This window comes from Anticarsia gemmatalis, chromosome 4, assembly GCF_050436995.1.
Source record: "Anticarsia gemmatalis isolate Benzon Research Colony breed Stoneville strain chromosome 4, ilAntGemm2 primary, whole genome shotgun sequence".
NCBI lineage: Eukaryota > Metazoa > Arthropoda > Insecta > Lepidoptera > Erebidae > Anticarsia > Anticarsia gemmatalis.
Genome location: NC_134748.1, coordinates 3,149,520 through 3,164,778, shown reverse-complemented (window position 1 = coordinate 3,164,778; position 15,259 = coordinate 3,149,520). Strand labels below are relative to the sequence as shown.

General features: G+C 36.3%; 1 protein-coding gene across 10 annotated transcripts in view; it reads right to left on the bottom strand.

The window, feature by feature from the left end:
* Nucleotides 1-15,259, bottom strand: part of LOC142972231 (rho GTPase-activating protein 23-like) — a 387,583-nt gene that overhangs the window by 90,350 nt on the left and 281,974 nt on the right. For all 10 annotated transcript variants that reach the window (XM_076113132.1, XM_076113129.1, XM_076113131.1 and 7 more), the window contains 3 exons: nt 1,705-1,881; nt 539-802; nt 69-313 (listed from right to left, as the gene is read on the bottom strand). In XM_076113132.1, the coding sequence (XP_075969247.1) occupies nt 69-313; nt 539-802; nt 1,705-1,881 (686 nt within the window). The remainder of the gene's footprint in view (nt 1-68; nt 314-538; nt 803-1,704; nt 1,882-15,259) is intronic.

The window sequence follows — 15,259 nt, the reverse complement described above, 5'->3', positions numbered from 1 at the left end:
TTTGCGTAGGTCGAAACAATGGTAAGATAAAGATCAAGATTGTATATTTGATCAGAGTGTTTGCTTACCCATCATGCATTAAATAATGCGGCGTCCCAGGAAGCCGCGACATATCATATCTGGAAGGTGGCAAGGATGCGACGCTCGCATACTCCGGGTCATCTCTATGTCTGGCCGGGGCCTGCGGGGCCGGCAGCGCCGCCCTAGGCCTCCGGTACGCGTCGAACAACCGCGACTCATGCTCCGTTACTGGCGCCGGCATTTCTATCGGACGCTGGTTTGTTTCGGGATTGTAAGCTGCTTCACTGAAGTACTGGAAATGTGATAAAGGAAGAAATTAGAGTTACAGTTATAAAAAAGAAGGATACAAAGTAAGATGTGCTGTTAATTAAATAACAGCACATTGAACGTCGTTATGTTAACACTAAGAATTATACTCTAACGGAAACTAAAGGTAAGACTCACTTTTAAACATTTTACCGGTATTTAAGATTTGAATGGTGTATAAAAAGACACTAAAGATAAATAGAACACGCACTCTCTGCAACAAATCGTGATCCCTCGGCACGACGGTAAGCCTCAGTACCCTGGGCTCCCTCTGTGCCAGCTGCACGACCCTCGCGTACGGCGCTCTGGAGCGGCCGCACGCTACGGGCTCCCCGTTGACGGCGAGCACGCGGTCGCCGGCGCGCAGGCCAGCCGCCGCCGCAGGCCCGCCCGGCCGCACCGACCTTACGAAGATCGTGTCCATTGGAGCGCCCACCGCGCCCACCGCCAGCAGACGCGCGTCATCGTATAGATCCTGGAACATTACATACCAAGACTGTTAGACCCAAAATCCTATAAACGCTTTTACTTAAAAATATATCGAAGTGATCAATAACCAGAATCGAATCAAAAGTTCAGCACGCGTGAAGTATACTAGACACATTTTCTTAAAATCTTTTCTCCTGAATTTTACTGTACTACCAAAAGGATTCCCCAACTGCACTGCTATGAAACTCAAAAAAGACGAAATTAATACTGACTGCAAAAGTTTACTTTACACACATGCAAGTAGAAAGTACACGTAAGTTAAAACGCGTCGTTAAGTTGTTTTGACTAGCAAGGAAGATCTCTCCTTTAAATACAAATAATACAGTATGACTACTTGCGTGCAAGTCACATGAAAACTGACGGTGAATTGCTGATTCTGCATTATCATTACAGTTGAATAGCATTGATTACGATTATATCTAATCTTAAGGACGTCTCAGTGATCAATAGATGCATGTTTCTCTTGCTTATCTTTGCACTTACTTAAGTCATGTTCTTCAATAGTTTTCTGGTGTATCATCAGTGCTTATAATTTCTCCTGACAAAATATTTGTTGTATAGACTATAGACACAAATTGTGAAGTGTCATCTGGCGTTTGCCGCGATTGGTGAGCGAAATTATTAATACCAACTTGACGGTAGGACCAATAAGTTTTTATTACTAAAGGCGTCTGCCAAACCAGCGGTCTACCCTCCATTCACTGGGAGAAAAAATGTTATTAGATTCTTCCAATTTCTATAGGTAAGGGATCAATAGTAGGTTGAATTTTGTTAACATTCCCTATATTTGGTGATAAAATTTCCCCAATAAGACGTAAATCAGAAACATCGAAAGCGAGCAGCGTATTTCAATATACCGTCAGTCATAAAGTTAAAAGAAAATATTACCTGTATCGATTCTGGCGGATACACGACTAGATGTCTGAGCGTGAAGCCGAAGCCGTGCCTGGCGTCTGGGCGCTGGATGACGATGGTCCGCGGCGCGGAGGCGTGCGAGGCGGGCGGCGCGGACGCAGCGGTGGGGGGCGGCAGCGCCAGGGGCTGCGCGTGGACTACTGGTGGGGGCTGTGGACAATGAAAAAAAGATTATTACAAATTATTGTTGTATGGGTTTTATAAAATGTTATGTTTAGGTTGACAGGCCTTGACTTTTTGTACAGTACTATGCATTATTCTATATTATTAGTTAACAGTATTTACTGTCTACTCCGGACCGAACTTTATTTAGTTTTAGAGTAAAAAAAAAACTGTCTGTAATATAATGATAACAATATGACGAATATGTCAAACTGTACATGGAGACGTATCGAGCGGTTTGCCCAATAAGGCTTATTACGAAATGATCGCGTCTTTTCTACTAAGTAATAGTTGAATCAGGTTGAACAAATGCTTCGTTCAATCCACAAAAAGTGAGAAAATAACATCATTGTCATTAGTTGCAAAGTGCAGTCATTCAAAATTCCACTCATAATTGAAATAAATGCAAATATCGTGCTAAATCCATCACAACACTCGTTAACTTACATAACAATACCGAAACAATCCGCAAACTATACGTAAATCATATCTGGAAAGTGTAGAACGAATTCAATGGCACGACAGTTTGTACACGTTGATTATCTGCCCACACCTCGTTACTGTACCACACTGGTGATAATAATCATTGTGTAATGCAAATCCGGACATAAACTGACATCCGATGTAATCAGGGATTTCTCCATAATGCCTGATAATTCTCTTCTGTACAAGATACGCACTGAATTGCAGATTACCAAACTGTTGTCCAACAAATCATTATTAATCCGTAATCTTGTTGTATTTGACGTGGATTACGTGGTAATGATCTTTTGAGTACGTTGGTTATTGATTTTGAATATACTGTTCTGTGTGATTTATATGGAAACAAGATTTATTTAACTGCTGCGTAAATATTGCCAAAATAAATTGTTTGTACAATTTTAAAAGAACACAAGTTTTATGATTTTGTAACAAGAGATATGTCGTTTTAGGAATTGCATATTAAATTGATAAAAAGATACAGGCAATAACCCACGTAATCAGAAGCAATTTTATTACTGAAGAAAAGTAAAGTCAACCAACTATATTAATCTCGAACAGTTAAAAATAAAATATCAACACAAAGATTTGAATTGCAGATTACGAAGCCCACGAAGACGACAGCTTAAGGTTTTTCACTAGACAAGTAGTCAAACTTAATATTTTCCACTTTACGAGTTCCATAAATAAATGAATTGTGACGTAAATGTGAGTGCACGCTTGCACGTGCCGGCGTGAGTCAGCAGAGAAGCCCTGTGGTGCATCGGTGTCAGGTTACACAGATTAAGGGATTGTACGCGATGAAACCTGATTTTTGCCAGCCTTTCCGGGTTTCGCCAGGTTTTTAATTACGTTGCAACGATATTTCGTGTCAATATTTTCTTACTCGGAGTGAATCCGAAGGTTTCAGAACATTTTGAAGAACAGTAAAGTTATTTTTTATGGTTTCATGGTTTCTTTAAAACTATAGTGTTATCTTCAAGACAAAAATAATATCTCCGATGAAAATTTTGGCATAACGCTGAAAAATGGTTACCTGTACTAGCATCGAAATAATAATAAATTGTAGCAAGTGATACCTGCGTGTTCACACAAACACGTGGGAACCATAAGTGTCTAAGCGTTCTGAAATCCACGTCAAGCGATCTTGTTGTATCAAACGTTAGTTGATTATATTATAAGTATTTTAATAATGACACTTACTATTAATTTTATGAAGATTATTATTAATTGAAGGAAGTATAGGTTAGTGGTGAGCCATTAACCTATAATCCTAATTAATATGAGATAATGAGAGAATTGACATTGTTTCCTTACAAAACATCCGTATTGGGTTTTAGTATGACTTATAGAGTTTTCCCACTGATCTACGTAAGCAAGCGTAATTCGTAACAGTGCGTTACTTTTACACTGAGTCATATCTATACTAACTATTGAGAGATCTTATTTGACTTGAAGTTGAATATCGTACTTTTAGAACTACCAATCAATATATGTATATAAAAATGAAACCCGTTTTCCTTAGTCACGTCATCACGCGTGAATGGCTGGACCAATTTTAATTTTTTTTTTTTTGTGTCGTATTTGTTATTATTAGGAGAAGGTTCTTACGGAAAAAAATATTAAGAAAATCTCTCAGAAATATTGAAAAATAGACATTCAATTTTGCATATTTTAGGCGGTACGAAGTTCACCGGGTCAGCTAGTAGGATATAAAAACTTTTTTGTGTGGTGGATCACGTTCATAAAGCAGGCAAGACAAGAGAGGCTTTCTAACACGGTAAAAAGAATGTCACCACAAGCGCGAACTACTGGCATAGCCTTTTATTAACAACATAATATCAAAAACGAAAAGAGAAGTATTCCTATCAACAGCTGTACTATTCAAATTACAACCAAATAGTGATTTAATAAAAACCAGTCTCAGTTATTTGTAATTGGGTTGTAAGCCATAACGTGTCAAGTTACGGAGGGACATCGCTTGAACAGATTCGTGTCGGTCCTTCCGGATTTATAGGGCTTGTCACCACTTTCTGTCAACGGTAAAAGTGGTTTAATATTTTCGAATATTATATTTCGTGTCTTCGTTACTTTTAAATTTTTTTATGGGAACTTTCTGTATCTTATTCTGTTACTTAATTAAATTATTACAAAAATTACTTTTTCAAGAACAGAATGTTTGAGTATATTTTGTATCCTACATTCCAATGATGCAAAGCTTAGTTTGGAGGAAAACGTCCCACAACGGAAATAATAAAGAATATCATCAAAAAAATTCAGCAATACAAAACTGCTTGAACTTTTTATCCTTGCAGCGAGCCGAAAGATCACCAAAAGTATTGATAGAGAAATGGCTGTCAGAAGGTAGATTTATCAATACACATATTAGACACCTTTCCCATAAATATTCTCACAATAAATCGCAAGAAAGTAGCCAATCGCAATCCATCTTAATTTCCATTAGCTCGTCGTCGAGTGAGCACCGAACCTTAACCTTGCGCGCTGATATAACGTATGAGCAGTATCTATAACATACGCCATTAATCACTGTACGACGGGAGCTAATACTCGCCAGACTATTAGTCTTGCGAGGTGATAGGGCTGACGGTGTTTGGATAAAGATTTCACTATTTATTATATTACACTGCGTTGATATAATTAGAAAATTGAAAATAATAGAAAGTGTGGTTTTATGAAATAATTTCTCGTTATTTAATATAGGAAAATAACATGTTCTTTCATTTACTCGATTAAAAGAACTTTTTCTTGAATCGATAGTCTTCTTTACAATACCGTAATTAAAATATGTTCCTATGCAGAGGCTTTGCTATTTAAACTCTATCTTCTATTCATTCTATCGTCCTACATTAAGGATGTAGATGCTGTTATAGCAATTAGCTCTTAGATTTTATAGCATATACAGATAATAAGAAAGAAATAAACAATTTCTTCGTCTCTTATTATCTTAAATGGAAGTGCGTCACAAATATTTAATGTTACGTTAGGTCAAGTTTACGTAGAAAATAGTAAACAAACATAATTAACTTTCTTATTTACAGCTCAATAATAACAACTAAGAATACTCTAAATAGCAATTAAGTTTAATAAAACGTATTCATTTGAGATAAACTCGATCGTAAAAATAATACACGAACTAAGTGATCCTTGAATTAAAACTATGAGAAACTAGCTGACCCGCGCAACTTCGCTTGCGTCACATAAGAGAGAATGAGTGAAATTTTTTTCCCGTTTCTTTTACATTTTTTACTGGTACACTGCTCCTATTGGTCGTAGCGTGATGATATAAAGCCTATAACCTTCCTCGATAAATAGGCTATCTAACACTGAAATAAATTTTCAAATCGGACCCGTAGTTCCTGTGATTAGCGCGTTCAAACAAACAAACTCTTCAGCTTTATAATATTAGTATAGATTTCAAATCGGACCCGTAGTTCCTGAGATTAGCGCGTTCAAACAAACAAACTCTTCAGCTTTATAATATTAGTAAAGATTAGTAAAGATTTAGATAGCAAACTAAGGGTTATTAAAACTCGTATAAAGGTGAAAGTTGCATAAAGTGTCGTATACGACTATAAAAACATTCAGATTTGATCACAAGTGCCCCTTTCTACATGAATTTGCAATATTTATGTAAATAACTTTGATAATTATGTAAAATAATGTAGTTGGGCGGTTAATATCCTAGGGGCAAATGGAAAATATGCATTAACTGTATATTAACGAGCTGTTAACGAAATAACCTTAGCGCTAGTTGCTTTCTTTACACTTCGTTATAATTTGCACGGGAAACTAATAATTGCTGTAGGGAAAGCATGAAAACTAGTACAAAATAGTGATTAATCAATATCTAGTTAGGGCTTTTTTGAAACCTAATATAAAAATATCCATCAACGTTCCTTAAGGTACTGGGAAAAATCTACCTGAATAAGAATTTATTATCTACTACAATTATACACAAAAAAGTATATATCGGAAAAAAATCAAATAGAGCATATTATATCGTTCGTATGACTAAAACAAATAGAACATCATATTATATCGTCCGTATAACTTAAGACAACACTCACTTTAAATGGCAATGCTTAGTCTTCAAATACTTTCATTATCAATGAGTGTCAATACTTTAGCAGATACACGTAACAGCCCTATGCTCCATAAAAAAACTTATCGCGGTATTGAACGGTGTAAATATTTACGATTAGTGAATGTTCAGAATTAATGAACATACGATCTTTGCTGTACAGTACCGACTCTACAGAGATCATACACCGGAACCACTTTCCTTGGAGTGTAAAACTTTTTACTGCTTTGATGGGCTTACCTTTGTAGCTTAGATTAAAGATAATTTACAAATATAGCATTTCGCTTGTGATACCTATAGGCACAGGTTTATGAACAATATTAATTACACAATCAGATTATCCTCTTTTAAACACTTTCACAACAAACCCTGCGTTATCCGAATAAAGACTGGCAGAAAATGCCCTCGCCTTTAAGTCCGCCTTTATACAGCTGTATATTTAAAGTTTAAAATAAATAAATTATTAAAATACATTAACATTTTGCACACACCTTCTACCTAAATAGAAACCGTTTAACTCATATTAGTGCCCGGAATAAAAGCCTAAATATAAATTCGTAAATATACTATTTATTATTATTTATGAGTACATATTTCTCATTTCTGAACGTATCAAAATCTTTCGACGGTTTTATTTTTAGACGAAACGTGAGCATTTATTTTTGTACGATCAAACAACTGTCAACTGTTAGATGAATAAGTTCGTTATGAAGCAATTGGCTAACAAAATTCCAAGATCTATTTCAGGAGGTATTTCCGAGAACACATTTCAAAGATCAATTTCATGATAAGACCGCAGTTTAGATGACGATATTTTTCTTCGAGGCTTTTCTGTGCTTTTTCTGTTCTACGGAGAATCTTTACCTCAGATTATTTGACTACTTTGTTAGATAGAACAGGAAAAACAATTGCCGGTCGGGAGATACCGATTTCCAATTCGATTAACTCGATAGTTGCAATGGCTTTCTGTCTAATAAATTAAAAATACACTTTTATAGTACGGCGACATCGTCACGTACACGGTCGTATTAAGTTAATACTAAAATACTATAATAATACTTAAGGTATCATAACATTGGTCTTACGCTTCGTCGTTTCTTATAAACGGACATAACTTTCGCTATTCATACTAACTAGTAATCTGTATCGACTAATAAGAGTTTGTAAGTACAATTTTAAAGCATATATGTAAGGGCTTTAGCACACAGTACTTCATTAGCGATAGCTTGGTACTTGCTACTTATCACTTTCTACCATAGTTTGTGTTACTATATAAGCTATTTTCACTGAAGGATAAGGTTTTTAGAGAAGAAAGATGATTAGAAGTCTGATATATGTTCCTAGTATTCGTAAAAAAGATAATTCAATCACTATCCAGAGCAACGGCACTGCTTGGAGTCCCTCGGTGAGAGAAGGTTTTATGTTATCTTCCTATAAACTTAACCAAGAACCTATTATGAAGTTATTGAAAACGGCCTCTAATAAATAATAGTAACATCAAGCTATCACGTGTGTAAAGCCCTAAAAGAAAAGTAGTTAGTTGCTCATAGACAGCATGGCGACAAACTAGTAGTATTTACTTAGAGAAAAGTTTCTTAGAATTCGCCTAGAAGAAACTGGAGCAGTAAGGTAATGGAGAGTAAATACGTTTTACTTAGTACACATTAAAAGGTTACCGGGAAAAGTGATTAAGTACTTTAAAATAATGAGTTTTAAGAAGTGACTGTTTCACTTTTGTTACGAATATTTAATAGATACAATGTGAGCTTAACATAAATGTAGGTATTTGGAAAGATATGTGTCACAAACCTGCATTTCATTCCAGTTTTTAAATCACTACGCACTCACAAAACACAAGAAGAACTAAACAAATAAAACACAGTCTCTCCGTCAGAAATGAGAACAACACTAAGAATATTAATTGAATTAAACTGAATACTATGTTTTGCAATAAACGCCACAAATGCGTAATAACCACTGACGTATATTTAAGGAAAATATGAATAATATTCACCAAAAAATCAACAAAGTTATTACGTGACCAAATAAGGCGCGGCGCTAATTTGAAAGTGGTGTTTACGACCATTGATACAGTTGCCAATTGACGTTAAACACTTTATTGACGTGCTTAATTAATTAAATATGTAAAAAATGAGGTAGCTGTCAAACCTACTTCACGCTCGACTTCCTTTCATTGATAACTATATTAAAAGGCAATTAACAAAAAGCAACTCACGATTGTTTGCGCCAAAAGCACAAAGGGCTCCAAAATAAAAAGTGAATGGAAACCATTATGTAGGACGAGTAGTCAATGATTCATAATACAATTTGCATAAATACGTACAGACTTGAGACCGAACCGAGAACGGATTAATAAGAAATATCAATAAAATCTGCTTAAAGGCTCCGTCGCAACATAAATCAGAGAGAATTACTGAGGTACACAGTTTCTGCATAATGTTGCTTGAAGGAATGCTTTATCACCGCTTCGGGCCCTGTTTAGACGAGCGGAGTTTAAGGACAAGGTAATAAAACAAAAGATCATAAAAAATATAATGTTGAGTACGTTTGAAAGTCATAAAACGTGAACAATTGTAACAAGAAAACGTTTGTATGAACTCAGAGGGAAACAAACGATAGTGTGAACAGCGTCACGTCACGCTTGACTAATGTCGGAGAAAATAGACATTGTCTCTTAGTCAATATCTAAACTTGAATAAAGCCCACACACTCAGCACGACAGTGATTAATAAAAAAACTCCAAATATATCCTTATTTCATTCATATCGAAGTTAAATATAGAGCTTACGTAAGTAACTTCTCAATGAAATTTCGATATAAAGCCGATATCAGCCAATTAACGATCAAAGTAAATCAGGGCAAAGCCGTGAGGTCACTCAGACCCTATTAGCGGAGACGGGTTGATTCGAAAGTATCGGTAATTAAGGAAGGCCACAAACAATGTGCGATGGATATTACAAGGCTAAGCTAACCCGCTGGCCTTATACGGTAATGCACAGATGGGTGGGCGACGGCGACACGCTGCCTGTGGTAACATAATGCCCACCAAATTGTATTGATGTAGGTATTTGTGGTCTAATGGTCGAGTGACGTGCCTGTGAGCAAACACTGACATAATGGCTAATAAATTGGAGCGACTGTGTGTGAGACGAATTTCGTAATCGGGAAACGGCACATGACGAATTTTGTTATGATTAAATCGTCATACTTGTTAGTATGGTAACATAGTATTTTACTTTCTATCCAATATCCTAACACATTCATGTGAGTTGTTTCTAGAGTAAATTTTATGTATGAGATTATTGTCTATTCAAAACTGAATTTAAGAACTTTACTCTACCGTGTGCCCACTCCACAATATGAAATGCAAAAAAAAAACAAATAATTATTATCTATTGTCTACAACCACTGAATGGGTCCCAGTTGACAGAAAACGACAACGCGGTAGGCCCAGAAAGAGATGGCGAGATGAGTTGGACTCTCATACTAAAGATTGGCATCAAATAGCTTTAGACAGAGATAGATGGAAAGAGGGAAGGGAGGCCTTTGCCCTGCAGTGGGACAATATGGGCTGATAATAATAATAATCTATTGTCCAAACGTAAAACCCATTCTTTCAAACAACACAAAGTAATAATCATGATGTAGTCCATTTATTTTTATGTCGTCGGTCGTTAAAGCAACCGTCTGAAATGTCATGTTTTGTGCCACCGTCATAATCGGGAAACGTGACATTTTCACGTCTTAGTTGAAATTATAACGAGGGGAAATAAAAGCGGACGATGTACATTTATCGGATTTTGTGTAAAGGCCAGCCAGTTACGTGCATTTGGTTCATTACTGAGGCATAGTGTTTACCTATCATTCCGATAAAATGTTCACATAAGTTTTCTTAGTCAGGTGAAGAAAGTTTAGAATGCTGCTGATGTCAATAAAATTAGACGAATAAAGTATCTTAATAATGCATACCTACTAACTACAATGTTTTGGTGATAACCGTGGCAACAGAAGGGAACAACTTACTATAATACAATACCTGTAAATAGGTATAATTCTTTTAACAAGGCAACTACTAAAAATGTACTTAAACACACCGGACAAGAATTAGACACATAGAGCTAAAGAACAAGGAATTCCGCATAACTTAAAAGCTTTTATTTCGCACGTGACTATCAACAATGGTTCAACGCAACTTAAAACCAACCTCGTATTTCGTTAGCACGGTCCAATTAAAGGAACTAAATGTTTCCTAGACATTGAAATGTTGTTTCTTTCCTGGTGTTAAATCAATCCAGTTAATACACTACTGATTATGCCATGAAGTAATTGATTAGTCAGTGAGAACGATAAAGACTTTCGACCACTCACTGTAACTTTGCGTTCTACTTCATAAATTTTCGTTAGGAAATTCTAAATGCATACATTTGCAAGTTGAAACGTTATTTATTAAGCGGGATGTACGGTTAGTGTTTATTGCTTATCATTTAGTAGCTTTCGATACGGAAGATAGTGCTTGAATATAATTACGTGTCAATGTGGTTTATTTTACACGGTATTAATGCGCGCTTTCGTAGGAGTTTCGTGCGGTTTGGTCGGTAAATTGTTCTAATGTTTTCATCATTTCTGGTTGTTTGTATTTAATGTAACAAAAAGGGAGAGAGGCGTCCTCTAATCCAAAAATTTTATTTTTTATTAGTGATAAAAAAAACCTAAAGTAAAGTTTTTTTTTTCAAGGTGGAGTGTATGTTATTCGTTTTAAAACGGCGCCTCGCCCAACTATACCAATAATATCTTAATCCCACAGTATCAACAAACGATTAAAGTTACGACCCTTAATAGTACTCCCAACGCCTCATTACTTTTCCACCAAGTAATTACCAATGTCTTTCTCGCTTGAAAAACCTTAACTGCCAACTTTCGATTTCAACCAATCACGTGCCGAGATCCCATTATACTCTCACCTGATTGGCCGATTAAAACTGATGTAATGATTATATAAATTAATGCTGATTGAACAGCGATGATGAGTTGCTCGTAAAAAGCTTTTGAATGGAGATATTTACTTAATTGCTCAATGAACAATTGATTTTTTGGTGACAGTGTTGCAACAGCAGCAGAAAAATGTGTAGCGTTCAAGGAATCGGCAAGAGTATATCTTCATTGCGTCTTGATTTCCATGAATGATCAACGACAAGGCATTAAATGAACATTCCTTTTTTTATGCTTGTACTTCATAATTATAACGTAAGCCCGCGAAACAAAGGCGGAGACGTAGGACCACATCCATATTTCATCAATTGACTGAACAATGAAGCTGGTCTGGAAATTGCGTGGCCTATACATACTGTTGGACCACCGAGACAGTATTTAATAAGTGTTTTTTCTCTCCTATTACATTTAGAAATCAGTAAAACCGTCACATCCAGTGGAACCTATCATTTGCGGCATGCAAAACGGCCATCCTTGAGTGTCATATTACACGCACCACAATTTAGTTTCACGTCGAAACGAGGTGGTCTGTACAAACATCGTGTGTGCGGTCATTATGGTGACTGGCCGGGCATTATGGATAATTTGCTCACGCTGTGAAATTGCGGTTGAGCTGATTCGCTTGCGTCAGCTAGTCTATTGGTATAGTTAATGTAGGGACGAATTTTGTGTCGTTAGTGGCTTTGATGACAGCTCCAATAAGCTGAGATGTTTGTGGTGAGCTTTACTTTCGTCTAATTTAAAATTTTGTTCACAACACAACACCTAAATAGAGCTCTTTGAATCGTATCTGAGAGCTATTCAGGTGTACTAACAGAAAATTGATAGCAGACAACATATAAACAACCTCTAAAAATTTACAACTGGCATAAGTAGGTATACTAATTTTTCTTTCTTGTGTTGTTTAGTTGACGGGTTAAAACAGTAAACGTCGAAACAAACTTTAGCATACAAGAACAATATTCAAATACATTATCTATAATCAACTAGAGTTTAACAGTAGCAACATCAACGCGAAGGAAACTTTCGTTTTCATTTACAAGAGATAGTTAGATAGGTAATGTTCGTTTGGTGTGACTAGGTCTCATTAGGCGACAACGCGACGCTAATGAACCGAACCGACCAATTTGAGGGATCTAAATGTGCCAGTTTTCACGCCAAAGGTAATGTTTTAGACGGTAGCCGACTGTAGATGGAAGGATAAAAGTTTACTGTTCGTAATTGTCACCTGTTTGTGTTTTAAACGGATGCTGGTTTAAAAGGGTTTTCTCGCTCTGATATGCAAAATTATAGTGTTAGAATGTTTGTTTGCTGTATTTGTGTAAGTGCTAAAATCCAGAGATCTTTGCTCAGAAAGGGATGTTTCCATATTGATGGTATAGTGGCAAGCATAATAATATTAGGTGACATTAATGAAGTACAAGTGTATGTATTTCGTATGGAAGATGTAGGAGTAACAATAGCAATCTTCATACCATAAATGCATATACACTGAGTTATATGTAGTTTCCACTATACAGCTAAGACATCTTCCGCATGGAAAGTTATCAAAGTCCTTCAAAAAACTTACAAATTTTCGCATTTAGGTACATATATTATAAGAATGATGTCTCACTAAAAGATTAGCTATAAATAGATTCGATAAACCTTTCCTGGGACACCAGGGAATATATGTAATTGGTAGTTGACAGAGGTTTGCGTAGTTAAATGGGCTGAGAGATAGTGATGCCGTTGATTGGAATTAAACCCTTTAGGGAAATGCCGTATTTAGACTGTGGTCAGACCACTCGACAACGTGCTCCATAATCAGATAGAACAACATCTGATTGTTCACGCTGTTCAATTTATACTTATTATTGTCAGCGTGTGTTCTCTCACTATAGAATTAGTTCTAAACTCTTCTCCAGTCAAGTTTGTAATTGTTCCAAATAGATTGTTGAGGTTTAGAGTTTCACTATTTCTTCTGGAACCTGTCGTGTCCTTGACATTTACTGTCTGCAATTCTAAAGTTTGTCAGTTTGTATGTTACCTTTTTCAACTAAACCTCTAAACCGATAATGATTTTAGTATTGATTTTGGTTGAAGATAAAGGTTAAACATAAGCTACTTTTTCCATAGTCAAATTATATCATATCTAATGACACACGAGTGCACTGCTTCTCCTTTCGCTAGTTTTGCTATTTTTTATACAATCATCCGTATGTATACTCATTTTTATCATGTATTTTACTCAATGTCATGGTGCTGACCATTCTATTCTAATTCCGATACTCCAAATATATTCTAGAGCGGGGTTATTGTATAGTTTTAAGTGCGGTAGAGTGTTGGTATATTAGTTTCGTCAGAGACGTCAATCACAATGATTTATGACCATTTGGCAGCCGATACACTTTCTAGAGCACACTCATAATGAAGGACAGACCCTGGCTGAAGTCGTTGTTTTAAATTTAAAGGCGGAGTTTATGACACGGTAATAATATTAATGTATTGACTACGAAACTACGAACAATACTTTGTGGATTTTAGCCTGCATTAGCATCCTCCATTTCGCAGCACGGTAGTCAAAAAAGTGTAACGAGAACCTATATCTTCTTTCTCGGAACGCCTGACATCAAAGGCTTAAACGGGGACTTGACTAGACGGACATGCCCACGGGCAAGTCTGTTCGATGTTTTCTTTCTTTGCTTGTGTTTGCTTGTATAGTAGTTTGTAGGAACGTCGCAGACAGACTAGTGCACATGTCCGTTAAGAAAATTTTCCGCTTGAACCTGTGGCCACGGGCATTGAAACCTACGCCGAAACGTCAGGCATTCCAAGGTAACAGCTAAGTTCGCGTTACCGTATACAATATACATGCAACGCGAAAGTTTAAAAGTTAGTAGAAAAATTGGGACCCGAAAATAATTTCAACATTATTAAATTACATCTCAATAACCGTTCACGTCACATTACTCCATAAAAACACATCACAATATTTATTACTACATTCATTATAATTTTTACAGCCGTAATATAGCAGCCAAATGCCCTCGGCCCTCGTATAAATTGTGGGTAGTACTAATATATCGTGGCGGTTCAATTACCGGCCGGTATTGCCGCCAACATTGTGATGGATGTGTACGAAGATGTGTGTGATATACTGCTGACACGGCTTCTTACTTCATTACCATTTTCATATTTAATTGTAAGGGATGACGATTGCCGAATTTGTTTTGAGTTGCACGTGAAGGTAAATGTGAAGAAAAACTATTATTATTTCAAAGCTCCTGTCTAATAGTTATTTCAGTCTATTGATCTACTAAATTGTCTCCTACTTTTTCAGTACTACTTTCGTACTCTTACCTTTGCACCTTCATTTAATTGACAACGTAGAGAGCTGTGTATAACACGGAATTCGGAAAATACGGATCTATAGACCAAAGCAAACTTCCTAATGTCATTTACATAAAAACAATATTTTGATACTTTCGTTGAAGTATTCATCCTACATGCAGCTGAATGTTCTAAGAAGTGAATTGGATAAACATCTTTCCTCAAAGTAACCCATCCATGCAGTTTCACAATGAATCACGCGTCGCAGAGGGAGACTGTGGAACGGACCGGGCGCACCGTCATTACCGAAATAGAACAAGTTGACACACATAAATAATATTAGCTTTATCGTAAATAACACACGAAGTAACGTTGACGTGTGACGTCAGCACACACACGCACACACATACATTTAACATCACGGCTGTTGTACCCGAAAGTGTAGACATGAGGTGAATGCAA